Source organism: Mycotypha africana (genome assembly GCF_025528875.1).
Source record: "Mycotypha africana strain NRRL 2978 chromosome Unknown BDF20scaffold_1, whole genome shotgun sequence".
Taxonomy (NCBI): Eukaryota; Fungi; Mucoromycota; class Mucoromycetes; order Mucorales; family Mycotyphaceae; genus Mycotypha; species Mycotypha africana.
The window spans coordinates 435,211-460,199 of NW_026515725.1; the positions used below are offsets into that span (position 1 = coordinate 435,211).

The window sequence follows — 24,989 nt, forward strand, 5'->3', positions numbered from 1 at the left end:
AGCAACAACAACAACAGGAACTACAAGAACGACAGCAGCAGCAGCAGCAGAAATGTGAAGATGCATTCACCGTTGAACGAAGACAATCGTACAATACAGATCATGACAAAAAGAAAAAGAGAAAAAGTAGAAAGACAACAGTACTTTCATTCCAAAACCAACCACTACAGCAAATTCAGTTCATGTATCCAACTTCTTCTATGAATACTACAACTACACCCGCGACTACTATACATGAGAGAGATGTTGAGTCTTCCCCTACAACAACAGCAAGAGTAACTATTTTGAAGAAATCAAGTATAAAGCAAAAGAAGAATGGTTCAAACAAACAGCTGAAAAAAGTGACCTTCGATATACTAGTTAGTGTTTACAATACCTATGCACGACAAGAGTATGATCGTAGTGCCAGCGTAAATATGGATCAATTTCAAATGAATTCCATTTCAGTAGAACGGATTAAACAAGAACTAAATCATTATAAAATGAATGAAATGGAAGTACATAGAGACAGTGTCAAGCATACCCATTTACTAATGTAACTTTTTCACTGTTTTCTTTAAGGGGTCAGCCTTAAATTCATAATTTATTTTTTACTTTTCCCGCCTAAATTGGGCTTATTAGAACACACCTCATTTTATTAAATTCTATTATGTCAAACAACGAAAAAGGAATAAAACTATACGCATAAGGAACCTCATTTACCATTTTTCAATTACTTGTAAAAAATCACTCCAATGAATCTGAACTCTGAGTGAGATATTAAAATTTTGAACGATGATCTCTTACTTTAACCATCAATGAGAAGAAGAAGAAAAATCCTAACGGAAATATGTTACATGAATTGAAGAGCTTCCTGCTATCCCCATGATCTCTTAGAAAAGACTTAAAGGTTATGAGAAGGGGGTTTTCCTTTGAGAGCTAAGTTAACAATTGATAGAATTTGATCAAGCCCCTTAAGACAAAATGTGGGGTTTTGGAAAAGATTTTTTCGCAATAAATGCTCCTGGGCTAAGGAAAGGGTTTAGACTTTGATGTTGAGGTATATATTCTTATATGTTGTTGTTTAAAGCCTCCAATAACAATATAAACTTAAAGTGGTAACAAGCGATAATAAATTCGTTATATCAAAGGTTAGATTGAAGGCATTTGAGCAAATGAAAAAGATGTACGATAGAATTCATTATGCCACCGTTCAGAGTTTTTAGTATGTGTATAACTGGCCATTCTATCAAATTTGTACTTCTTTTTTTTTTTTATTATTATTTTTGGGATATTTGTTGAATTTTGTTAATATTTCTAATTTATCAACACTATTGCTTAACTTCTGATGTATTTCAAACGTGCAAGTTTTTGCAGATTTATAAATTGTTGGCCCCGTCAAGTCGCTAAGTAGGCAACTTTAATTATAGAAAAATCAAATGCACAGACTTTTCCGAAATGTGTGCGCATGTGTGCACACAGACAAATGGAATTTTAAGCTTGACCTAGAGTTTCACAACGGGTTTCATTAGTTTTATACATGTCAGCGCTTTTTAAGCCACTTTAATATGATAACGCTCGAAGAAAAACTTTTTTATTGTTCCACATATGAAGTCTATCAAAGTATTTATAAAAAGAAAAGAATGAATAACGAACGCAAAAGATGGTTAGGCCCGCATGTGTCTGTGTGTGTGTATGCGTATGTCCGTGTGTAGTTGTTCTCTATTGAAAGAATGTATAGAGACATATAAAGGTAGTTAAATTATATAATTAAATGGGAATTTACATAACTTTTCTCTTCCATAATACAAAGCATAAATGGCGGAAAAAAAAAAAAGACAAAAAAAAGTGTGTAGTGGGGTTTACATATGTAAGGTAGTAGAAATATACAAAAATAAAGTTAGAATAGATGTTTTATACAATAGATACAGTTGAGGGAGGAAAGGAAAGGGGGAGAGGATATATACTCAGTTCTTGTGCTTGAGTTTAATCACTGTTGTGGGTGTCTCGAAATTATGATTGTCTACTGGTTTTGCCTGCTGCCGTTGCTGTTGAAGTTTTATAAAGGCATTTTGAATAAGCGTCTTGCATTTTCTTCTACCTAGCATAGTTTGTGGGCATTCCTCAATTTTCAATAGCTGTTGAGGTAGAGATGGTATAGTTGTCGTTGCTGCATTGTTCAATTTCAATACGTCATAAGATTCAGGAAATGACAATATCAGAGATAATGACTTCCATAAACTCAAAGCAGCAGCATAATGAGCACATGTCCAACCTAAGACAATATATTTTGGATCCATCACTACATATCCTGTCAAGAAAGGGAGATTCTTTTATCTTACCGTCAGCATCTACAAGTCGTATATCAACGCGTTGTTTTTCAATTAGGAATTGAATAAGATGTTCGTGTCTATGCATGATAGCGATATGTAACAAGGAGCGTTTTTGCAAGTCGCGTACAGTATTCAATTCATTCGCCTTAGCAGATGAAGTATAGTATTTCAATTCTTCCAAATCACCACGAGCACAAGCATCCAATAAAATGACTTTCAGACTGAATTGCACTGTTTTCTTTGTTTTTCTCGCCATAGTTGCAGCTGCTGAAACAACATGCTGATTATCAAGTAGTTGATATGGAAGATTTGATAAGACCCCGCTGATCGGTTGTAATGCTTTGTGATCCGTCTCATTGTCTTCATTTTCAATAAGATGACAATTTTGATATGTTGCCTCATTTCTGTTGACAAAAAATTCATTGCTGGTGTTCTTGTTGTTATTATTGTTGCTGTTGCTATTGCTGTTGCTGTTATTGTCCTTGATCCTACATGGCTTTGTCGACATCAACACTCTTGTAGCTGGGGAGGGCGAAATTGTCCAACGAGAATCGCATGTTAAAGAGGATAGTGAGGAGGTAGAGGACGACGACGAGGAGGAATATGTTAAAGAGACAGGTGAGGGTGAGGGTGAGATTCCGCTATCGTTTTGAAGAACAGCCATCTCACTACGATCACTACCACTAGAACCATTAGGGGAAGTTTTTCCATAGTAAAGTCTTGCTACTTTTTCTGTTGCTTTTTTCATGAAAATAGAGGTGTGCATACTAACTGTTGCTTTTTGTGGCTCTTGTTGATGAGCGGTGACAATATTAAGATTATCAGTAGAAATAGTAGGGGATGTAGCGATCGAGGGTAGCATGACGCTTTTCCATTTTAAAATAGTAATGGCTCTGTAACATAAGGGTGTAATAAAAGTATTGTTATTACTACAAATGTTATCCGTACAACTGTTATTGTGATAGAGTTGTTTTTGTTGTTGTGGTTTTGTTATCGCCATCGTTGTTGTTGGTGTTGCCGTCCAATCGATGAGTCGGCAGGCAATTTGTTCTCGATTATACAAAAAAGCCAATTCGAGCGCGTTCAACTTTTCAAGACCGAAGAAAATGTTTGTAAGACGAGGGTCGATGGTTGCATCAACAACGACATGATCTTCTCGTCCTTCTTTATTGTTACTTTCGTCATTGTTATAACAGCAATAGGTAGCCAAACAGTTCAGAAGGACATAAGTAGTATCTTTGGGATAGCGGGAATAGAGTGTTGAAAGCGCTTGTATATTATTCGTTTTGATATAATTCTGAATGTCCTTCCATAAAAAAGATTGAAGTTTTGCAGTAATATTGCTGTTAGTACTGTGCTTCCTTTCATTCAAAGTTGACATTCCTATTGATAGTTTATTGACAAGACGTTTTTACTATTGCATACAAATATCAGATTCTATATTATTGAAAGTTGATAGATTGCCAAACAAAAAAAAAAAAAAAAAAAAAAAAAAATAAAGAGAAAAAGAAAAAGAGAAAGAGAAAGAAAAAAATGTGAGTTTCTTAATATGAGATTACTTTATCTTTTTTTTTATCGTTTTTTTTTTTCAGTTGAAATGAGAAAAAGAAGGCCACATGCTCATCAAGGCTTTTTTCTGTTAGTTACAATAACCACCCACACGTACACATTGTGATCGTTTTGTTCATCCGCTATTTTTTTGTGTGTGTGTTTGTGGGTCTGTTTGCTGTGCATTGATATGAAAAAAGGCTTCGATGCTTTCTAGTGTAACTTCGCTTTATCCCAATATAGGCATATAGAACTTTTTTTTTTGTTTATATGATGGAAACAATCGATTTGATAACAAAAATAATATGATTTTCATTGCAATGATAAGGAGTACGATATTTGATCCGTAACAATGAAATCATGCATCTTGATTGTCAGATCGACTTGGATGCCAAAAGCATTTCAAGAACTGTCAATTTATTTAAAGTTGCGTATCTGTTATCATGAACATTTTGGTGCATCCGTCCGTTCACTATTTCATGTGGGTTTCGTAAGAGGGTTCAACCATATACTTACCAGCGTAGAAACGTCTCCAATCAAAACCACGTTCCTGTCATAGCTCATTTCAACCCCTTGATTCAATCTTAACAAATTTTGCTCTGGCTTCTGGGTTTTTATTTTTATTAACCCGCAGAGCAACTTAGAAAGCAGATTGAAAAAGCTACACTAAATTTTAACTTTTTTTCTTATATCTTCCTGGTAATCTACTAACCTATTTGTTTGCTTTTCCTTGGTCTCTCTGTAATCTTTACTTCGGTCGTGCTTATTGTTGAATACTCTACAAAAGGCTATTAGACTGCTTATTCAACTCTTTTCCTTTTATTGATTGATCGTCCTTTCGACCATCATCTCACTTGTCAGCCTTTGTCAATCCCCAACAGCAACAACAGAAGTCCCAGAATGACGACAATAATGGAAGAGAACAAAATGTCTTTAGACAGCTTTCAAGATCAAAGAAGTTTTGAACAACAATCTTCACACAAAATAATAGAACCTTCCTCGAAGTTCAGCAGCACTAGTCGAGAGAAGAGGACATCCTTCAAAATAAATGTAAATAAATTATGTATATCTGTTATTGAGCTAAATTGTTAAGAAGAATAACCTATCTTCCATTTAGTTCTGGTCAAAATCTCCAAATTCAGTTCTGTTAGTCTCTATAGCTGTATTTGAGGCCATTATTGTTATTGCATTAGAAGCTGCTATTTTTTCCAAATTCTATCATACCGAGTAAAGTCAGAGGAACAACTAAAAGAGTTTGGCAATCTCTGACTGTACATCTTACCTAAAAATTATCTGTATTATACATTGCTTAGATTCTCAAGGAATAATTTGGGATTAGGTATACCAGTTTACTTAATGATATTTATTTTCTCTCAAGTCTTTCAAGTCTTAATTGCGTGGGATGCTGTAAGTTCATGGTTTTGTTTTCGTTATGGTTTGAATGTCAAAGCTCACACATATATAATATCTCTTTTGTTTAGGTCCGTGCACAAAATACCATTCAAGTGATCGCCTTTTTTCTATTCAATTTATGTTGTTTTTGTTACGCACTATTCCAGTTTAAACAAATAGCAGATGCATTAGATTCAAACGATCCTGATCTTGCACAACTAGCAACTTCTTTGACATTCTTAATCAACCGACTGTTAATTGTGATTGCAGTCATTACTGGTATTTGTCAGTTACTTTACATCTATGTTGGTGCAAGGCTATATCAAGAATTTGGGTAAAAAAGCAAAAGATGATTATGATTCAAAGAACAGAACTAAGGAAAGAGATATTTAATGCTATGCTCTCTGTGGACTTGTAGTTGGAAGATTTATAAAAAGATTGGTGCAGATCCAGAAATCAGAAGTATGTGTATTTGTGAAGTTATAAAGACAACAGATGAGGGACCGGGATCTATTTACATGACTTTTTCTATAGATATGTATAGATGTTATCAGATCATATTAACAATACTGAAGATCGATTTCTTTTTCTTCTTGGGCTATTCCATTCAGTATCTTGTGTTGGTGCTACGGTCGGGAGATTATGAATTTGCATTGACAATAGTCGCTATACCCTTAACGTGCTTGTTTTTATTATTAGCTGTATATGCTGTAAGTTCACCTTTTTGTTCTTTTCCATGCTGCACTTTTTATTGACCTACTTATCGTAGATTAAGCATGAATCAAAATATCTGATGTACTTGTTCTTCTTGGGTATGTGCGCTGGTATCGCTTACTTTATCTTCAAGATTTATCGAATTTACGATCCCTCACAAAGAGATAAATACAAATATGTCAATGAAACATTAACTTTCTTTGGTAAAGTGTGCTCGTGCTATCATCATTGTTTTTTATTACAATTACTATTATTTTCCTTTTTTTTTTTTGGGCGGGGAGGGGTGCTCGAATGCAAATCAAAAACTGACTGTTCTTCTTTATCAAATTTGTTTAAAATAGCGAGTGTTTCGTTGGCTTTGGTCGTGTTGACTATTATTAACGCATTTCTCTGTTATCTGAATTTTGGAAAAGGATTGAAACCACATTGTAAGTAGAGCTGTTTCTGTTTGGTGAATATATAAGGAAATGTTCTAGACTCTCTTTTCTGACCTGTTTTTATATATTATTTTCATTTAAACAGTAAATTCCGACAACCAGAGATCTTCGCTGCCACGGCATTTGGCTGAGCGAACATTGTCTTTGGATTAGGTTCAAACAAAGCCGCGAATCGCAGACATCATTAATATTTAATATTCAATATATACTCTTCTCTAACTTCATGCCTGGCTTCCTTTCTCTCCTTCTCTTTCTCCACACACCACATCTCCGTTTTGTAATATATTCTCCTTCCCTTCTCCTGCCATTTCACTTAATTATTGTAATATTCTTTATTATCGCGAAAGAAAGAAAGAAAAAAACAAACGTATATGTAGATACATCCATTTATATCTGCTTACATGCGTTTTTCGTGAAAAATGCATCTACTTAAATATGTATATTGAATTATGACCAGACATTCCAATTCAAATTCTTCTTTTCATGCTTCACATGCTGTTTCCAAACTGGCAAGCAAGTATCATAATATTGATCATGATCAATACTTTTATCAGTTGTTCCCTCGGGGCATGTGCAACGGCATCCTAGGCTACTTTCTTTGGTGGGACAGTGCCTATATAAATCGTGTTGGTACCCGATATCTTCAAAATAATGTATTTCATCTGTGCTCAAGAACAACCCTGCTGCTAAGGAGTGCACAGGAGCATCCCCCCAACGTTCGTAGAAAAAGTTGCCTGTCTGATCTAGATATTGAAAGAAATCACGGTATTCTGGGCTTCTCCACAAATTCAAGCTTGCGATTTCAAAATTAGACCAAAAGTGACACAGATTATAATCACCTGTGGATGGATCGATAAAGTACGGAAACAATAGTCGTTTGTTGTGGTTATTGTTGTTGACACGCTTGGAGGAGGCCGAGGATAAGGGTGACGACGATGGCGATTGTGGCATGGAGATGTCAATATGTCTTGATTTGGCATATTGCTGGACTGTCTTCCATAAGCTAGGAATTGTATTCTTATTTTCCAACAACGTGACAACGAATCCATATTTCTTTTTGTGCTTTTCCATGTATAAAAAGGGGTCGTAAGTAATATCGCAAAAAAATCGAACGCCAGGTTCGACTCTCCAATACCAATCGTATCTATTGTTGTATCATTATATAATTACATAACAGTCTGAATGAGTGTCACAGTTATCCCATTAAAAACCACACATGCGCGCTTCACTTTCTATAGGAATAATACCAACTTTACCCTTCAAGCAATGGGTGATCAAAAAAGAAGCCTGATTGATATCGGCACATATGATGATAGCTTTCTAATCCTCCAAATAAGACATCGTGTTCTTCCATTTCCTTTCTTTTCTGTGCTGCCAAGTTTTGATCCACCCAAGAAGGATAACTCCAATGGGCTTCAGGTACTAATCCAAACTCGATGCGTGACGCATTAGGAGCTGCTTGTCGAATTGTGTATTTGAACTCTTCAGTAAACGGCACTTCATTTAAAAATACATAAGGATAATCGAAATTATTATTAAATACATTTTGAAAGTTGATGACGGTTTCTTTAATGGCCTCGAGTTCTCTATGAGAAATGTGTATTTGATACAGGTAGAGTGTACATGAGATCAGATCAGAGAAAAGCATTCTTTATTGTTTCTTTTCTTTCTCTTACTTACTTGTTGCGAACAAGAATAACAATAGCGGCTTTTGCTTTTTTTGTTGGTGGGTTCTTATCTAAAACCCTCTGCGGTAGGCAAGCTCGTTCATCGTAGTTTGTATAATAAGCTGATGATTGCATCGTTCGCGACACTTTCGGATGACTTGCAATTTGGTACAAGAATATAAATACAGTGACAAAAAGAAAGAGTAATATCGGCTTCCGTGAGACGGAAAGTATCGGAAACGCTGGCATTTGTTATTTTGTTAGTATAAATGAGGGCACTTTGTTATGAAAAGCTTTGGTACAGTTTGATAAGTTTAGATAGAAAAAATTTATTAACGAAAAAAAAAAAAAAAAAAAAAAAAAAAAAAAAAAACCAGTTAGAATTTGTAAGTGGAACAGACGAAATTGTTTGATTTTTAAGTTGTAACAAGCCTTTGTCGCTCGAAAATGTCCTCAAGATTTACAAGGTTGAAAAAACGCTAAAAGGCTTCACGTCGTCTGCAGTATGTTTACTTTCTTGCATCTACGACGGATAGGAAGAATATAAGTCATTTATTGTTCCTTCTGTCATACTTAATCTGATAATAAAACGCTTAGACATCATTTTATTTTTATGGTAATTAAATGTCAAATGCATGATCATTCTTCGCTTGCGTCTCACCCATTTTTGAGTAACCATTTGTAACGAAAAGCTTGAACAAAGGTGGGGTTCTGTAGTATAATTCTGAGAAACCACAAAATTATCAACACTAACCGAGAAGGAGAGATCATTTCGAATAAGACACATTCCTCGCTAACCTGTTCGTAGAATTACAAAAAATCTCTTAAAATGCTGCGTTCTTTACATTTTATGCATAAATGCAGTAAAGTTAGGTTTTCGAAAAAAAAAGGAAGATGAAACGGCTATTAAGCTTATTGTTGTGCTATATTTTGTTTCGACCTTTTTTTTTTTAAAATAAGTGTATACAGTTTCGAGGTACACACACACACACACACACACATACGTACATATCTGATAACCAAACGTATTTTGGCTTTCATTCTTCCCTCCCATTCCTTTTTCCTCTTTTTTATTTTCTTCTTTTTGGTTTTTATTCGTAGCTTCAGTGCATTCCTTACACAAATATTTTTTGACTTATTAACACATGAAAGCCTGTATATGCATTGACTATTTATCTCATGAATGGACCACCAACGACTTGCTTGAAACCTTCAAAGGCCTTAATAAACAGTGCTCAAAAACGAAATTTTCCTTAGCTACCAAGGATCTATCTTGTCGACAAAGAAGAAAGTTAAATGTGGAACGTAATAAGCAACTTCGGTACCAAAATGCTGTATGGAGACAAATGGCAAGATACTGCACAAAGAGACTTGGTTATTCGAACTCGATGGTATCGCCTTCCTCAGTCAATTGGTAAGAAAAATCGAATCATTAAGTTAGATAATAGGTGACCTGTGCATTCATATCATTTGCTACATTTTTAGGCAAAAGGAATCTGACATTACATGTAAGATTGTGACAAATAAAAGATATCATTTTGGGGTGAAGTTTACCAAATAATTCTATTTTTTTTCTAGGGTTATACGGTCCCTTATACATCACAACTCATACTAATACAGCAGAACCACATGAGCCATCATCTGACGATATCCGAAAACTCACATCCTCATCGAAAGCTTCCTCTTACAATAATAACCTCCACAGCACCACAAAAGTAAAATCAATATTGAAAAGGAATAGATTATCTACTTCTATCTATAGATATGGTAGTGACAAGTCACCCTTTGAGCGTGTAGACTATTGGAATCACCGGTATTGGTCGAAGTGTGCCTCTGATACAGGCAAACAATCCACTGTTCGATTTAGCTCTGAAATTATAGAGATCAGTTACTTGCCAGAGAATCCTGTCGATAAATCGCTCAATGAACACTACAGTTATGAATATCGTACCTACGATAATGATGACAATGAAAATGAGAATTATAGTAGTGGAGACGGAAACGATGACGATGACGATGATAGTGATGATGAAGAGTTTTGGAAACTGATGGTTTTAGTAGGTCAATATGTCAAGGAAAGAATTGCACAGCAACAATCCACAGCCAGGATCAAGAATTACTTGCTTGTTCAATGTTGCATTTCCTTGCTCTCAGCCACTACTTGGCTTATGTACCAAGCATGTTATTACTTAATGTTCAAAAGCCTACAGGTAGTGCACCAAGCAGCTAAAACAACATTGAAAATGAGCAAGCAGAAGGCAATAATAATAAAGGCTACTACAAAACCAACTTCTGCTGTATCAACAAGCACCATTAAACGAAACTACACTACAATAAGACGTCAAAGCAATACTACCGATCATAATACTTATAACAATAATAGGACTAAAAAGATAACAAGTTTCAAAGAGCAGTAATAAATGAACAACAAACCCAAGCTAAATACAGCTATATGCAAAATGCATGCTTCGTGGTTCTGTCAGAGTATCAAGTCTTTACCATCAAACATCGTATTAGAAGGAAGGAATGCCTTTAAGTAAAAAAAAAAACAAAAAAACAAAAACCGAATGACAGAAATCTGCCAGTTGAGTGACATCAAAGCAAAAATCGGAAGATCTCAACGTTATTCTGTACTACGTCTAATGCAGGTATCATGCGTAGCCTGTTTACAAATGTCAAGTTACAGGGTTTAAAAGGCGCTTTGTGTATGCTCGCAAAAAAAAAAAAAAAAAAAAAAAAAAAAAAAAAAAAACTATGCCTGTGCGTCTTTAATGCAAAATTTGCTCTACACCCCTTCCTTGGGATTTCCCTTTTTTTTTTTCCCTTAAAATCTCTACAATAACTTTATCCACACCATGTTAATGTTGAAATCGCTACAATGTCATTTTCGAATGAGGCAGCCTTCAATCGTTTTCAGATGCTTCACTTCTTCTTCTATAATGAGGGAGAAAATCCCACTCAATTGTAAGCTATTTAACTCATGTATTCGTACTTTTAACTAAAAAATCCTCTTACAAGTGCCACTGCCATTATGTAGCCTATCACGATGTATTCTCTCATACTACAACGAATAAGAATATGTTTGCTATTTCTTATATCTCTAAAGAACAACTGAATGACGCAAAAGATATGCCCTCAGAATTGATTATCGGGTGGTCACCTCAAAGCGACTTTGTAGATCCGAATACATTTATTGAAAACGCCAAATTCATAGATTTCATGACACGTGTATTGAAGGACAATATACATAAAGTGGATGATACAAACTTGAAAGCGTTAGCAAGATGGCAAAAATCAGGGTAAATTAAATTGTTAGTGTGCTTAAGATATATACACTCAGTGCGAAATACACGGGATAGTGTTGACTGAAAAAATTCCTTTCCATTATGCGGGGAACTATGGAAAAAAAAAAGATGGCTACATATTGGTGATGAGCGTAATCCACCGGCTTGGGGCAGAATCAACCTTCCTGAAGACATTATTGGAAGTGTTGAACTGGATGAGGGCACTATAAAAGCAGGAACATTTCAACGAATGCCTGCACATCGACTTGTGACAAACAATGGCCTTTTCCGCTTATCAGAACCATTGATGAAAACGATCACGGAGGCAGCAAAAAGACACTTAAAACCATGAAAACTAGGGACCCACTGTCATTAGTCTGATTCTATCAATTACAAGCTTAGTACATCTAATAAAAATGAGACTAACTAACGCAAAAAGTTTCAATGATGAAGAGACTCGATCGACGTAAAATAAAACAAAAAAGGGGAAAATGTGGGGCAAAGAAAAAAAAAAACCCAGTCTTCTGTTGGTGAATTTTTAGTCACAGGGCGGCGGAGACGAGCTTTGGTTATCCGCTGCTCTGTTTTCGAGCTTGACAGGGCTCCACATTTTTTATTTTCTGTCCTGAAAGATTCCTCATCTTTGTGTATTCAACAGAGCAACATTTTCAATGCAATCAATAAAGTTGAGTAACATTTCGACCCACTTTTTTAAAGGTCTTTACAGACCCTCGAACGTTGTAATTTCCTCGACGACACCCATTAGCCAGCGATTGTTTTCTTCAAGCTTTCATTGTTCGAATGTAGAAGAGCCCGGAAAGACCCCTGAAGCGGAAGCAGCAGCAACTACAACTGAAGAAGAAGCAAAGACAAAAACTGCAGATGCTGCCGTTGAAACAGACGCAGAACCCGCAGAAGCTATCAACCCATCAAGGAGAAGAAAACGTTTCCTTGAATGGATCAAAGGTCAGGGTGCCAAATATAGTCGACCATCAGAAGGCTCCACAAATTATCTCGGTGATTCATACGTAATGTCCTTCTTCTACTACACACACACACACGCACAAAAAAAAAGGCACTACTTATAACAAGTGTATGTATATGCTGATGGCTTAACTTTCTTATTCAATAGCCCTTCCCCAAAAACCCACTGTTCAGACCTAGACCTCCACTTTCTGATGCGCTTCGTCAAGAAATGTACGATTTATATATTTCTGATTCAGCAAAGTGGACAATTCGTAAACTCGCTACAAAATATGGTATTTCATTAAAACGTGTGGAAGCTGTCTTAAAGCTGAAAGATGCAGAAAAGGACATGGAAAAGAAGGGGGTCATCTTACAGAGAAAGTTCAACAAAGGCATGGAGAAATTAATGGGTGTGGATCAAACTCAATACACATTTAGAGAACCTTTAATTGATATTCAACCACATATTGGTAAACCCAGATTCAAAATCCTCGATGAAGATCAGCCATTCACTCCTGTTGATGCCGCCAAAGCACTTGGCCGTACACCCTTCCAAGAACTTCAAAAACGAACTATTGAAGCAGAAGCTAACTTCACTTTAGAATCAACGAAGAAAGCTTCAACAGATTCAACAAGCGGAAGCAAACGTTCAAAATTAGTAATTGTAGATACTAGTTCTTAGATACAATTACACGGCTTGGGAGCAGCTACAAACTTGGCAATATATATATATTGTACATTGGACAGAAAAAGAGTATGTAAAATAGTTAAATAGGATCTTTGTTATATATGTACATTACGTAGAATAAAGAGAGGAGGCTTATATTGGTATTCCGATTAAACACTACAAGCTTAAAGTAGCTCATAATCATCATCCTCTAAGTGGGTTTCATTATTATTGTTGTGTGTACTCATTGTTGAAGTTGATATTGGAGATCTGGGCGATCTTGTTGGAATAGGTGGTGGTATAGAAGCGGAGGACAAACGACGCCTTGCAGATGGAGGAGGAGGCAATAATAATTGTTGATTAGAACGAGCAAGGTTAGTTGTTACAGCAAGCTTTTTCCCTTCAAGGATCAACGTCTCAAGAATCTCTAGGCCCAAACCCTTCTGTGCTTCATCTGTCCCTTTCTGTAATCTGAAGCTTCGGGGTATATCGGTCTGTATCAACTGAACTAGACGGTCTTCCGTCAACAACACAGCCCTAAAGGAGGGCAGCGTAAGCTTAATTGAGGGGATATCGAGTTCGAAAAGAGCGTTATGAATCTTGTTGATATGGGCTACAAAATAAGTCGCATTTATCTTTCCCAAGCCTGGAACAGGCAATTGCTCGCTGTCTTGAATCTTGTTCAGCAAGCGATCAGCAGCTTCTTTCGTTGATGATTCTTCAACAGTAAGTGCTAAAAAGCTACAGATGGTCTCCCATTTGTTAAAATCGACGTTCAATAAATTCATTAATAGGAACATCTCGGCAGTTATCGAATGTAGGTCTGTATTCATGAGTTTTCCATCTTTATCTTCATCATAAAGGGCAAAGTAAAATGATGCTTTCGAAAGGATGTCCTAAATAAAGAAAAAAAGCCTATAAGCGAAAATGTTCCTCTTGCCCCTTCCCTACCCCCTCCTCTTTCTCTTTTCCAATTGAAATAGGCTCTTAGTAAATCGCATACCCCTCGTAAGAGCTCGTCTAGTTTGCTAACACAATCAGTCAACGTTATACCCGTTAAATCATCAGATTTGAAGTAGTTGAATAAGCGCCGAATAAAGCTTTTCAAAACCTCATCCAGAAGAACGAAATCTTCAGAATGCTGAATACTATCCTGATAGTCATCACGACTACTAAGCTTTGCCCAGGTGGTCATGCTTTCCAACATCTTTGTAAAAGCAACCAAATCCATTTCAGGTGTGGAGTCTTTATCATGCTGCTTATTCGCATAATAAAGCGCTCCAAAAAAGTAATCGTATATCAGTGATATTTCATCTGATCCAAAATTGGCTGTGCTTTTGATGCTTCTCAAAGCATTGCGTTTGGTAAAGTTTTCAACACTGCCTATAATTTTAAGTTCGCTCTCCTTACGAAGGGCTGCGATTTTCGTAGAAGTCACCCTCCGGAAATCAGCATATGCTGACTTCATCAGGCTATTGAAAATCTTTGTATGACCAAGAAAAAGGTAAAGGTAAGTAATCTGAACCCAAAGATAAGGAAAAACAAAAAGAAAAGGCAGCGTCTCTTAAACCTTTAACAAGTATACCTTAGAATTGTTTGCTTCGTGTTGTTCTAGAGAAACGTCATCCGCTGGTGTAATCAAAGATGCAAAGAATTCTTTCATAATCATCAAAAGGCCAGATTCGTCGTCCACTGTTAATAACTGTTTTTCGTGTCTTTTTAAAATAGCTGACAACAACAACAGAGAATATGTAAGTGAAAGGGTCTACCACTCGTCTGCCCTCGAATCTGTCAGCTTACCAAGACTATTATAGTAAAGCAGAAGTATAGAATTAGAAGTCTATAAATGAATGGCTATATCGTTAAAGTAAAATAACTTACGCTATTTGGAATAGAATTCTTGGTCCTTCCAAGAAAAAGCAATCCAATATACGGAAAGCAAAAGCAATAGGCATGGAATTAAAGAATAGAGTCAAAAACCATGGTAAACAAATGACTGATAGCTGAAGATTCCTCTCATCCAAGTAAGTACTTAATTTTGGTATATGTATCTTTACTAGGCTTTCTAATACAACTTGATCTAGTAAAGCACCATACATCGATGAGCTATATAAACGAGATTTGATCAATGCAAATCGTTCATCGGTGTGTTGAAAGAAATTGAACTTTTACCTGTAATAGCCTGGGCATAGATAATCAACAAGTGCATGCAGTATCCAAAATGCTTGTTCCTCCGTCATGTATCTACGTAAATAATTTTGTCAGGGCAAAGAACTTATTTAATTGCAACAGTATGTACAAAGAAAGCTTTCCTACATGAGTAAGCATGAAGTTACAATATTCATTGATTGACAATAACCAATTTCTGGATTTTTCCATGAATAAGCTATCAATACACGGCGTAGCCTGTCAATACCTTCTTTAGTTTGATAAGCAGGATACTCAGGAAGTGATCTACGATATGATCTTAATTAGTCGAAATGATACAGCATCAGAGATATCGAGTATTGTGGTAGGACCTCTTATTACCTATGCAAATCTTTCTCAATTTCTTCAATAGCAAAAGATGTGTCATTCTCATGCTCTTTCAATATTTGTTGGTAAAGTCCTTGTTGATCAAAACGAAGATACATGGACCCTGAACTCATTTCCCAAACTTCTCCTCTCAACTCATCAGGTATACCGGATCGAATCATCTTCGAAAAGATGGGCTGACGAACCATAGTGAGGTTTCGGCTATTTTCTAAACGTTCGAACCACCACCCAGGTATGTCAATGGAATAGCTCGTTCAAAACTAATTATCAATAGTCGTGTACATTTACCCTCAAAATAACTTATCCAAACGTTTAATTTCTGCTCATATTTGGCATGAGACATATCGCTTGGATAGCCGAAACGTGCACCTAACCCACTTTCAATCTTATCTATGTGAATGGGTCCATCAACCGTCTGTAGTAAATTTTCAGATTGACAGGTTGTCAAGAATCGACGAAGATGACGTTTCATTCGTTCAACGTTTACTTGAAGCCCATTTTTCAAGCTGTCGCAAAATCTTTCACTAGTTATCTTATCTACCTATAAGTATGATATAACAATCTGATCAGTCAAATTCCTAAAAGTAAAGTCCAATAAAAAATGAGCTTACATCCACTTTGAAGTTGTGTGTCATTTTATGCCATATTGTCAAAATGAGCTCCGATCTGTATGTATCGTTATTGATCCTCTCCAAGCGAGTGATAGTATAGAGTGGCAAAATGACCGAGCAAGGAGATTGATCCATATCGGACGCTAATACTGCTGTATCATTGGAAGATCCAAAACATAAAAAATTCTGTGATAAATAAAGTATGCCGAGATGTTTGATCTTTTCTACAGTGGCCTTTGCAGTTGTTGATTGGAAATAGTAAGTGACATTTATAGAATCAATCAATTGCTCTTCCTCAGGTAACCTGAACAACTGTCGAAACCGTTCGTTTTGTTTCCTATGTTGTAATATCGTTTTTAAAGGATTATTTGTTCGTGAAGAGGGAGATATGAGGGTATCGCCATCTTCTGGTTTACTCTCTCTACTGATAGGAGAATGATTAATTGCATTCGTTGTACTATCTTTGAGAGCTTTGGAAGTAGTGCTCTTCAATAAACGCTGTATAGAATCGCTTGCCAACTGAATTAGCAAATCATATACCTAAGGAAGAGCGTGACAATTAGGAAATTATTCAAGGTGCAAATAAGACTATGGTTGAGCTCACTTCATCACGTTTGAACATATTTGTGAACAGATACTAAAATCAGAAATGTCGTACTGTTAACCGTATCTGGTATTTTTGTTTATCGATTGAACTGCTTACTTCTTTACTATCCTTGGTTATAATACGAAGACTATGCCTAAACAGTTTTCTGATAGGTTCTTTGATGATATCTTTTACTTCTTTCAGTTCGATCAGAATCTTTAATTCAAATCCCAATAAGTAAGAATAAAATCCCACGAAATTCTCTGATATATACATCCAGCCCTGCCGACTGTTGCATGAGCAAGAATAATCTAAAAAGTTATGATTGTTCAGTGGTTGACATTAAACCTCGTAATGATCGTTTTGGTTTTTCATGCTTTACAGTTGACAAGACGTTCAGTTGCAGGAACATCAAATGTCTTTTTGAATGTTCTTGAAGCGTTTCGAATATTATTATCCTGTATTAGCTCATCGGCATCACTATTGGTGGCCGTCTCTGACACAATCGCATTAACTTTTTTCACGACATATTCTTCTTTTGCAAATGAGCTACTGATGTTCTCCAATTCTGGCAACATATTGATTTTAATCCAATCCCAAGCACTTTCTATCGCTTCTCTGGACTCTGAAATCGCAATTTGTAAGCAAACACTCTCCAAATCCTTATGGAATAATATCCTGTAAGGCGGCTGTTTTGCATCCAATCTATGACGGGAATATTGATCAATATTTAGTCTGTCCTTGGCGTTTTCGACCTCTGTTTATAGATAAACATTTATTCATGCTGGACGTACAAGTTCTTAATTGTACTAAAAACGTTCTTGAAAATAATATTTCCAGGTTCTTGTGATTTTTGAAGCGTAAAATATTGATTTTGCTGCTCGATGCCCCAGAAAGGCATGAGCGCATTATCTGCAGAAGTGGGCAGAACGAAAGTCTAAAATTTGTCCGATAAGTATTGAAAGTTGATCCTGGTAAAGCAGTAGTCCTACGTTTTAACCCACATTTTTCGCTATTCTATATGAACTTGTCATTGTTTTTCACTACTTTTGCATTAATTAAAATACTATATACACTTGTGAAGATGAAATCCCGAGGAAAAAAAGACAGATATGAAAAAGAAAATGGAAACTCTTACAATAATTTAATAGATGCTTTTTTTTAAATGCTGCGAAATGGCCGCCGCTTGAATTGATCATGTGCAAATACTATTTTGAGCTGAATCTACTTCAGTGACAGCAAGATAACCAAATTTCGTCACTCTGCCTCGGTACTATTATCAAGTAGAAGAATGATATTTAGTAGACATCTTACTCTGTCTAAATCATTATACTTTTAGTTGTCGCGTTCAAGTATTCAATTAATTCACCCCTCATCAGTGATTCAGCAAATAGAAACACTACCCGCTTTATGCAAAATATCTATGCATGTTCGATTTCCTATGGACAAGATGAGCATATTAGTAAAAATAGAAATGCAGACTGTAAGTAGGTGTTTAAGCCCTGGAGTTGTGGGACAATGAAGCATTTTTGATTTGAACCTTCCACTCGATTTCGTACAAACAAATGCAATGATACGCTACATCGCATGTCAACCTTGTTGCCTTTTCCTTCTTCAAGTCATACTTTGAGAGCTTTCCAAAGCTTAAGATGTAATAGGCTACTACACTCGCTAGGTTATCAAAGAAAGGAACATAATTAAATCAAGGGGGTATTAGTCGCACGAAATCTAGCTTTTGCATAGAATATCTTGTCTCAACTAAAGTCGATATAAAGCTTACACTCGTTAAAAGCTTTGGCACGATAAAAGAAGCACACGGATTGGGTAACCGTAAGGGATATTAAAACTTCATTCCGAGTGCATCATCCTTCTGGACTATATTCCGTGTTCTAAAGACTTGCAGTATATCGGAAGCCTTCTTTTTTCTTTATTAACCTTTTCGTCTTGGTTAAAATTACCATCAATATACTTTTCAAATACTAATACGCGCTAAAAACTTAGATGATTGGTGAGTTTTATGCGAGTGATAATAACTCTGAAAGTAATATCGATGATGAGGATGCCAACAATGACATCTCACAGGAGCAACCACTAAGTAGAACTGCCACAACTGAGCGAATAACAGAAACAGTCGAGTCAACTCTTGACAGAGTGAATAGAGAAAATGACATGTTCTCTTCGACAAAGTCATTCGATCACGCTGTCAGTAAAAGCTTACTACCAGAGGCCAAAAGCAAGTAAGACTCATACTGAGTACTTATATATATTGATGTAAGTTGTAGGCTAAGCAGTTCTTGTACTTTCTGATAGAACCGATTCCATGAGCACCCAAGAATATTTCAGAGGTAAAAAAAACTATTACAGAAATCATCTCTATCATGCCTGTTTAACTTTTATTATTCAGGCTCTACATTATCAAATGATATCCAGCAATTACATCAACGGTTCCCTCAAGCCCCGCAGCATCAGCCATTCAATAATCAGTCAATGAACCTAGAATTTGACGATTTTGATTTGAATTGGAATGACTTTCCATCCCTCAGCCGATCAAATTCACCACAACTATTCTATCAGTACCAAAATCAACATCGCCAATCAACCGAAGTTGATTTACTTGACATTCTTCGAGACGATATTAGCACCTCTGGTAGATATCTGCGATGCTCTCCCTCTACGGAATCATTGATGCAATTGATCAGATCCAAACAAAAACGAAATCGTAGAGGCATCACGGCAACATCTGCTTCCTCAATATTCAGTAGGGGCTTCCAATCACCAAACTTGAACTCAATTTACGATCTGTCTGAAGAAACTTTAGTAAACGAATCATCTGTTCCTTACCCTTCGTGGATGGCGACAAAGCATTCGAAGAACCTGCCTTCGTACGAACAAATCAACAATATATTTATGGATCTTAAAGACGCTTTTGGCTTTCAATACGACAGTATGCTGAATATGTTAGACTATTTGATGACTATGCTGGACTCTAGAGCCTCTCGGATGTCCCCAGCCATGGCTCTCTTGACTTTGCATGCGGACTATATTGGTGGTCCGAACGCTAACTATCGTAAATGGTACTTTGCATCCCAGTTAAGCTTGGATGATGTTATCGGTGATAAGAACAGCGCAAATAATATGAAATATGAGCCCGATAACAACGCACAACAGCAATCATTAAATCGTGCGGAAGAAGTGTGGCGTCGGAAAATGGAGCGGATGACAGATGTCGAAAGAATTAGGCAGTTGGCTTTATGGTTGCTGATTTGGGGTGAAGCTTCCGTTATTCGATTTTGCCCTGAAGCACTATGTTACATTTTCAAACTAGCTGATGAGGCTTCACTTAGAAAAATTGGATTACTACAAAACCAGAATTTAAAATCACCAGAAGGAGAGTTCATAGAGAAAGTGATACGACCGTTGTATGACTTTGTAAAGGACCAAGTGTATCATAAAGAGAAAAACTCAAACCTAGTACGGAGAGATCGTGATCATTCCAACGTTATTGGCTATGATGATGTAAATCAGTATTTCTGGTACTCAGAAAGCATTGTGAGATTGAGGACTCACGATAAGACCAAACTAGTTAACATATCACCGCAGTTTCGATACGATTCGTTACAACATGTGAATTGGCAGGAGGCTTTTCAAAAGACTTTCAAGGAGAAAAGGTCATGGATGCATTTAGCTGTTAATTTTACACGAATTTGGATCATTCATATAGTCTCTTTTTGGTATTATGTCTCTTTCAATTCGGACGTACTGTATTTGAACTCTGATAAGTCCATAGCAGAAAAAGAAATGCCTGTGAAGATATCTGTGGCCGCTCTCGGTGGTGCTTTAGCAACTATTTTGGTCATGATTGGATGCTTTGTAGAATATATATATGTTCCGATGACTTTCCAAAGAGCTGGGATCTTATCAGGACGATTGGTGCTACTTTTCTTTATATTAATTCTCAATGCTGGTCCTTCCATTTATTGTCTCAGATTTAAGCGTACAGGCTCTTTATCAATGGCAATAGCTTTGACTCAACTATTCGTAAGCTTAATTACGAGTATTTCTTTCGCTATTATTCCACAATCAAGGCTTTTTATACGGAAGGGTAGTGCATCAGCATCTAATTCAAAAAATACACCAGCAAGTCAAACATTCACTGCCAGCTTTCCTTATCTGAAAAGAAGAGATCGCATCACTTCAATTGGTTTGTGGGTTTGTGTTTTTGGATGTAAATTCCTGGAGTCATATTTTTTCATTGCGTTATCGTTTAAAGATCCTCTAAAAGCCATCACCAAACTGGATATTAGTCACTGCAACGAACCGCTTACAGGATCCATTTTATGTGCGCGTATGCCAATTATATCTATCGCTCTGATGTTCTTAATGGAACTGATATTGTTCTTCCTCGACACTTATCTCTGGTATGTCATTTGGAACACGGTATTTTCGGTAGCAAGATCATTTTATTTGGGAATATCTCTTTGGAGTCCCTGGAGAAATACGTTTTCTAGATTGCCAAAAAGAATCTACGCCAAGTTGTTAGCAACTTCTGAATTGGACTTGCAGCTACAACCAAAGGCTCTTTGCTCGCAAGTTTGGAATGCTTTAATTATATCGATGTTTCGGGAACACTTGTTGTCTGCTGACCATGTCTCAAAGCTATTATATAAGCAGGTAAAAGAAAAAGTCGTTCATATAAAAGGTTTAGTGGCCCAAAGTAGAATAAAGTAACGTTTTAACCTTTCAATAGATATTAAGCACCGGAGCGAACAATTCAACTTTGAAGACTCCAACATTTTTTGTTTCGCAGGAAGATGTTGCCTTCAAAACTGAATATTATCCACAAAAAAGTGAAGCTAGTCGTCGTATTCAATTCTTCGCTCAGAGTTTAACAACGCCGATGCCTGAAGCTCTTCCTGTACCTAATATGCCAACATTTACAGTGATGACACCTCATTATGGTGAAAAAATTCTCTTATCGTTACGGGAAATCATCCGAGAGGAAGATAAGAACACCAGAATTACTCTACTAGAATATTTAAAGCAACTGCACCCATTTGAATGGGAAAATTTTGTGAAAGACTCAAAAATACTAGCAGGCGAAGAAACTCTAACAAAGGATGAGGATGGTGATTTAAGTACTGTATCATCTCAGTTCTCGGATACAACTACTACAGTGCCTGTCTTGGATGAAAAGAAAGAAGAACAAGATAGGCTTGACGATTTACCTTTCTACTGCGTTGGTTTCAAAACAAGTACACCAGAATATACGTTACGTACTCGTATTTGGGCATCTCTTAGATCACAAACTCTTTTCCGTACTATCACAGGATTTATGAATTATCAAAAGGCGGTTAAGTTACTCTATCGCGTTGAAACACCTGAATTAAGCTATCTTGACCAACATAACAATATTGACAGCCCAACTGCTCCTTCTGAGGCCTATACAGCTGCAGAAACTGAGTTAGAGAAAATGGCAAACCGTAAATTTCGGTTTGTAGTGGCTATGCAACGTTACGCCTCGTTTACTGCAGAAGAAAAAGAAAATGTGGACTATATATTGAAAGCTTATCCAGATTTACAGATAGCCTACATTGAAGAGGAGAATGTTCCACGCGCAAGAAACCAAACAGACAACATATTTAATATTATTCGAGAGTACGACACTATCTATTATACTGTTTTAATCGATGGCCGATGTGCTTTACGTCCCGATGGTACCAGAACGCCCAAATATCGTATTCGGCTGCCAGGAAATCCTATTCTTGGCGATGGTAAATCTGATAACCAAAACACAGCTTTACCTTTTTGTCGCGGTGAATATCTTCAGCTCATCGATGCCAATCAGGACAATTATCTCGAAGAATGTATAAAAATCCGGAACCTACTTGGAGAGTTTGAGGAAATGCAAATAACTGAAGAGTCACCTTATGCCAGTAATAAGTTTAGTAAGAGCCCTGTAGCTATTGTTGGAGCTAGAGAATATATTTTCTCTGAGAATATAGGCGTACTTGGCGATGTAGCTGCTGGAAAAGAGCAGACTTTCGGTACTGTAACTCAACGTATTATGGCGACAATTGGCGGAAGGGTAAGCGAGAATCCAACGGCAATTTGAATAAGAAATGTAATTGGTCTCTTATCAATGCCTACTCTTCTCTCAATGATAGTTTCATTATGGCCACCCAGACTTTTTGAATAGTGTTTTTATGACAACCAGAGGAGGCGTGAGTAAAGCCCAAAAAGGTCTGCATTTGAACGAAGATATTTATGCTGGCATTAACGCTTTCGAACGTGGTGGGCGCATCAAGCACGTTGAATATTTCCAATGTGGAAAGGGCCGTGATCTTGGCTTTGGATCCGTACTTAATTTTGCAACAAAGATCGGTTCAGGCATGGGCGAGCAGCTACTTTCCCGCGAATACTATTATCTTGGCACTCAATTACCACTGGATCGTTTCCTGACATTCTTTTACGCACATCCTGGATTTCAAATCAATAATATCTTCATCATGCTGTCCATTCATGTCTTCATGTTTGTTCTATTGTTCCTTAGTGTTACAAATCTTCCCATGAAGATTTGTGACACCAACCCTGCATTGGGTGCTGATGCAGACTTATTGCTGGAGGGTTGTTACAATATGGCGCCAATCTTCGAATGGATTAAACGCGTCGTAATCTCTATTTTTGCTGTTGTCTTCATATCCTTCTTGCCACTTTTCTTGCACGAATTGACTGAACGTGGTTTCTTCCAAGCAGCCAGCCGTTTATGCAAACAGCTATTATCGTTATCACCTCTCTTTGAAATTTTTGTCACACAAACTTATGCCAACTCGATTCTAAACAATTTGACTTTTGGGGGCGCTCACTATATTGGCACAGGACGCGGATTCGCTACAGCACGTTTACCATTTTCTTTGCTTTACTCCAGATTTGCTGACACAGGTATGTATGCAGGTGCTCGAATGGCTTTGATTTTGTTATTTGGCTCAATGGTACTCCGAATCCCGCATCTTGCCTACTTTTGGTTCACCATACTTGCACTTGTCCTCTCTCCCTACTTGTTCAATCCACACCAGTTCTCTATCATGGACTTTTTAGTGGACTATCGAGAATATATTCGTTGGTTATCGCGAGGGCATAGCACCACGCATCATAACTCCTGGATTGAATATTGCCGTTTCATTCGTATGCGTACAACGGGTACTAAAAAGAGACAAACTGGCTTACAAATGCCTCTTCAACCAAAAGCGCGTGCAAGGTTCAGTGTAGCCCTATTTTCCGAGATACTTATGCCGTTGTTGATAGCATTCTTGAGTATTTCTGCTTATCTTTTTGTGCAAAGCTTTGACGAGCAAGATGCCAGTCAGTTGAACAACAACAGCAACAACAGTAAAATCCATAGTGTTTTGGTACGAGTAGGTGTGATCGCTATGGGTCCTCTGCTATTGAATGCGGTAGCTTTGGGTCTGCTGTTCTTTTTCTCTTTAGTTGGAGGTTATCTGGCCAGTTTTTGTTGCGGTGTCAAGTTTGGTGCTACTGTTGCTGCTATTGCCCATGGTTGGGCTGTTGTTAACTATGTGGTTTTCTTTGAGGTTTTGTTTTTCTTGGAGAACTGGAACTTCGGGCAAGTTATTCTCGGTATGATTGCTGTGAGCGCTATGCAGCGTCTAATTTTCAGGGCTATTACTGTTCTTTTACTCACGCGTGAGTTTCAAGATGGCCGAAGCAATCATGGCTGGTGGACAGGACGTTGGTATGGACGCAGTGTAAGTGATAGACTTGATGTATAGTCTTTTCTCCTTTAAAATGTCTTATACAAAGGATTGTTTAATAACCTTCTTTGGGATTATGACTAGCTTGGATGGCATGCACTTACTCAACCATTTAGAGAGTTTGTTTGTAAGGTTACGGAAATGAGTCACTTTGCAACTGACTTCTTACTCGGCCATATCATTCTCTTCGTTCTATTCTTGATTTGTTTGATCCCTTGTATCGATAAATGGCATTCACTTATGTTGTTCTGGTTAAAGCCAAGCAAACAAATTCAGCACCCCATCTATACATCAAATCAGCGATCCAGAAGATGGCGTATTGCTGTCTCTTATGGGCTCCTATTGGCATCCTTATTTGTCCTTTTTTTAGCTTTGTTAATAGTCCCAGCAATTTTAGGACCTCGTTTGCATCTTAAAATCCCTCTTCCTATATAAATACACGTCCTTTATTTTTACTCTTGAAGATATTATTTTTGTAAAAAAAAAAAAAAAAATGTATTC

The 24,989-nt window shown here is 36.9% G+C and overlaps 9 protein-coding genes across 9 annotated transcripts; 5 read left to right on the forward strand and 4 right to left on the reverse strand.

Annotated features, from left to right (window-relative positions):
- Nucleotides 1-1,555: 1,555 nt before the first annotated feature.
- BDF20DRAFT_841682 (uncharacterized protein) lies at nucleotides 1,556-3,793 on the reverse strand. Its single transcript, XM_053079459.1, has 2 exons — nucleotides 2,322-3,793; nucleotides 1,556-2,254 (listed from the first exon to the last, which is right to left on the reverse strand). The coding sequence occupies exons 1-2, from the start codon at nucleotides 3,691-3,693 to the stop codon at nucleotides 1,947-1,949; spliced, it is 1,680 nt and encodes a 559-aa protein (XP_052940187.1). The 5' UTR covers nucleotides 3,694-3,793; the 3' UTR covers nucleotides 1,556-1,946.
- A 797-nt stretch (nucleotides 3,794-4,590) lies between these two features.
- BDF20DRAFT_10457 (uncharacterized protein) lies at nucleotides 4,591-6,703 on the forward strand. Its single transcript, XM_053074689.1, has 9 exons — nucleotides 4,591-4,910; nucleotides 4,978-5,087; nucleotides 5,174-5,267; nucleotides 5,342-5,586; nucleotides 5,671-5,714; nucleotides 5,787-5,962; nucleotides 6,022-6,169; nucleotides 6,308-6,394; nucleotides 6,489-6,703. The coding sequence occupies exons 1-9, from the start codon at nucleotides 4,761-4,763 to the stop codon at nucleotides 6,554-6,556; spliced, it is 1,122 nt and encodes a 373-aa protein (XP_052940188.1). The 5' UTR covers nucleotides 4,591-4,760; the 3' UTR covers nucleotides 6,557-6,703.
- Nucleotides 6,704-6,850: 147 nt separating this feature from the next.
- BDF20DRAFT_903862 (nucleotide-diphospho-sugar transferase) lies at nucleotides 6,851-8,319 on the reverse strand (the record flags this gene model as incomplete). Its single annotated transcript, XM_053082948.1, has 3 exons — nucleotides 6,851-7,465; nucleotides 7,794-7,989; nucleotides 8,084-8,319. The coding sequence occupies 3 exons, from the start codon at nucleotides 8,317-8,319 to the stop codon at nucleotides 6,851-6,853; spliced, it is 1,047 nt and encodes a 348-aa protein (XP_052940189.1).
- Nucleotides 8,320-9,110: 791 nt separating this feature from the next.
- BDF20DRAFT_841706 (uncharacterized protein) lies at nucleotides 9,111-10,671 on the forward strand. The gene is made up of 3 exons (XM_053079460.1): nucleotides 9,111-9,484; nucleotides 9,556-9,578; nucleotides 9,649-10,671. Exons 1-3 carry the CDS (start codon nucleotides 9,216-9,218, stop codon nucleotides 10,485-10,487), a joined length of 1,131 nt encoding a protein of 376 aa, XP_052940190.1. The 5' UTR covers nucleotides 9,111-9,215; the 3' UTR covers nucleotides 10,488-10,671.
- A 798-nt stretch (nucleotides 10,672-11,469) lies between these two features.
- On the forward strand, nucleotides 11,470-11,706 carry BDF20DRAFT_812385 (uncharacterized protein; the record flags this gene model as incomplete). The annotated part of the gene is made up of 1 exon (XM_053076778.1): nucleotides 11,470-11,706. A coding segment is annotated over one exon (237 nt), but the record flags the coding sequence as incomplete, so codon positions are not given.
- A 319-nt stretch (nucleotides 11,707-12,025) lies between these two features.
- BDF20DRAFT_831024 (eukaryotic mitochondrial regulator protein-domain-containing protein) lies at nucleotides 12,026-13,002 on the forward strand (the record flags this gene model as incomplete). The annotated part of the gene is made up of 2 exons (XM_053078410.1): nucleotides 12,026-12,382; nucleotides 12,487-13,002. 2 exons carry the CDS (start codon nucleotides 12,026-12,028, stop codon nucleotides 13,000-13,002), a joined length of 873 nt encoding a protein of 290 aa, XP_052940192.1.
- Nucleotides 13,003-13,172: 170 nt separating this feature from the next.
- Nucleotides 13,173-15,994, reverse strand: BDF20DRAFT_812945 (rab-GTPase-TBC domain-containing protein; the record flags this gene model as incomplete). The annotated part of the gene is made up of 9 exons (XM_053076841.1): nucleotides 13,173-13,883; nucleotides 13,991-14,470; nucleotides 14,609-14,715; nucleotides 14,788-14,792; nucleotides 14,869-15,093; nucleotides 15,160-15,231; nucleotides 15,304-15,441; nucleotides 15,517-15,730; nucleotides 15,811-15,994. The coding sequence occupies 9 exons, from the start codon at nucleotides 15,992-15,994 to the stop codon at nucleotides 13,173-13,175; spliced, it is 2,136 nt and encodes a 711-aa protein (XP_052940193.1).
- On the reverse strand, nucleotides 15,922-17,838 carry BDF20DRAFT_10648 (uncharacterized protein). Its single transcript, XM_053074691.1, has 6 exons — nucleotides 17,514-17,838; nucleotides 17,102-17,424; nucleotides 16,837-17,030; nucleotides 16,738-16,770; nucleotides 16,134-16,673; nucleotides 15,922-16,059 (listed from the first exon to the last, which is right to left on the reverse strand). Exons 1-6 carry the CDS (start codon nucleotides 17,618-17,620, stop codon nucleotides 16,051-16,053), a joined length of 1,206 nt encoding a protein of 401 aa, XP_052940194.1. The 5' UTR covers nucleotides 17,621-17,838; the 3' UTR covers nucleotides 15,922-16,050.
- Nucleotides 17,839-19,404: 1,566 nt separating this feature from the next.
- Nucleotides 19,405-24,923, forward strand: BDF20DRAFT_811551 (glucan synthase; the record flags this gene model as incomplete). The annotated part of the gene is made up of 5 exons (XM_053076703.1): nucleotides 19,405-21,390; nucleotides 21,467-21,854; nucleotides 21,894-22,804; nucleotides 22,884-24,482; nucleotides 24,573-24,923. 5 exons carry the CDS (start codon nucleotides 19,405-19,407, stop codon nucleotides 24,921-24,923), a joined length of 5,235 nt encoding a protein of 1,744 aa, XP_052940195.1.
- Nucleotides 24,924-24,989: the final 66 nt, after the last annotated feature.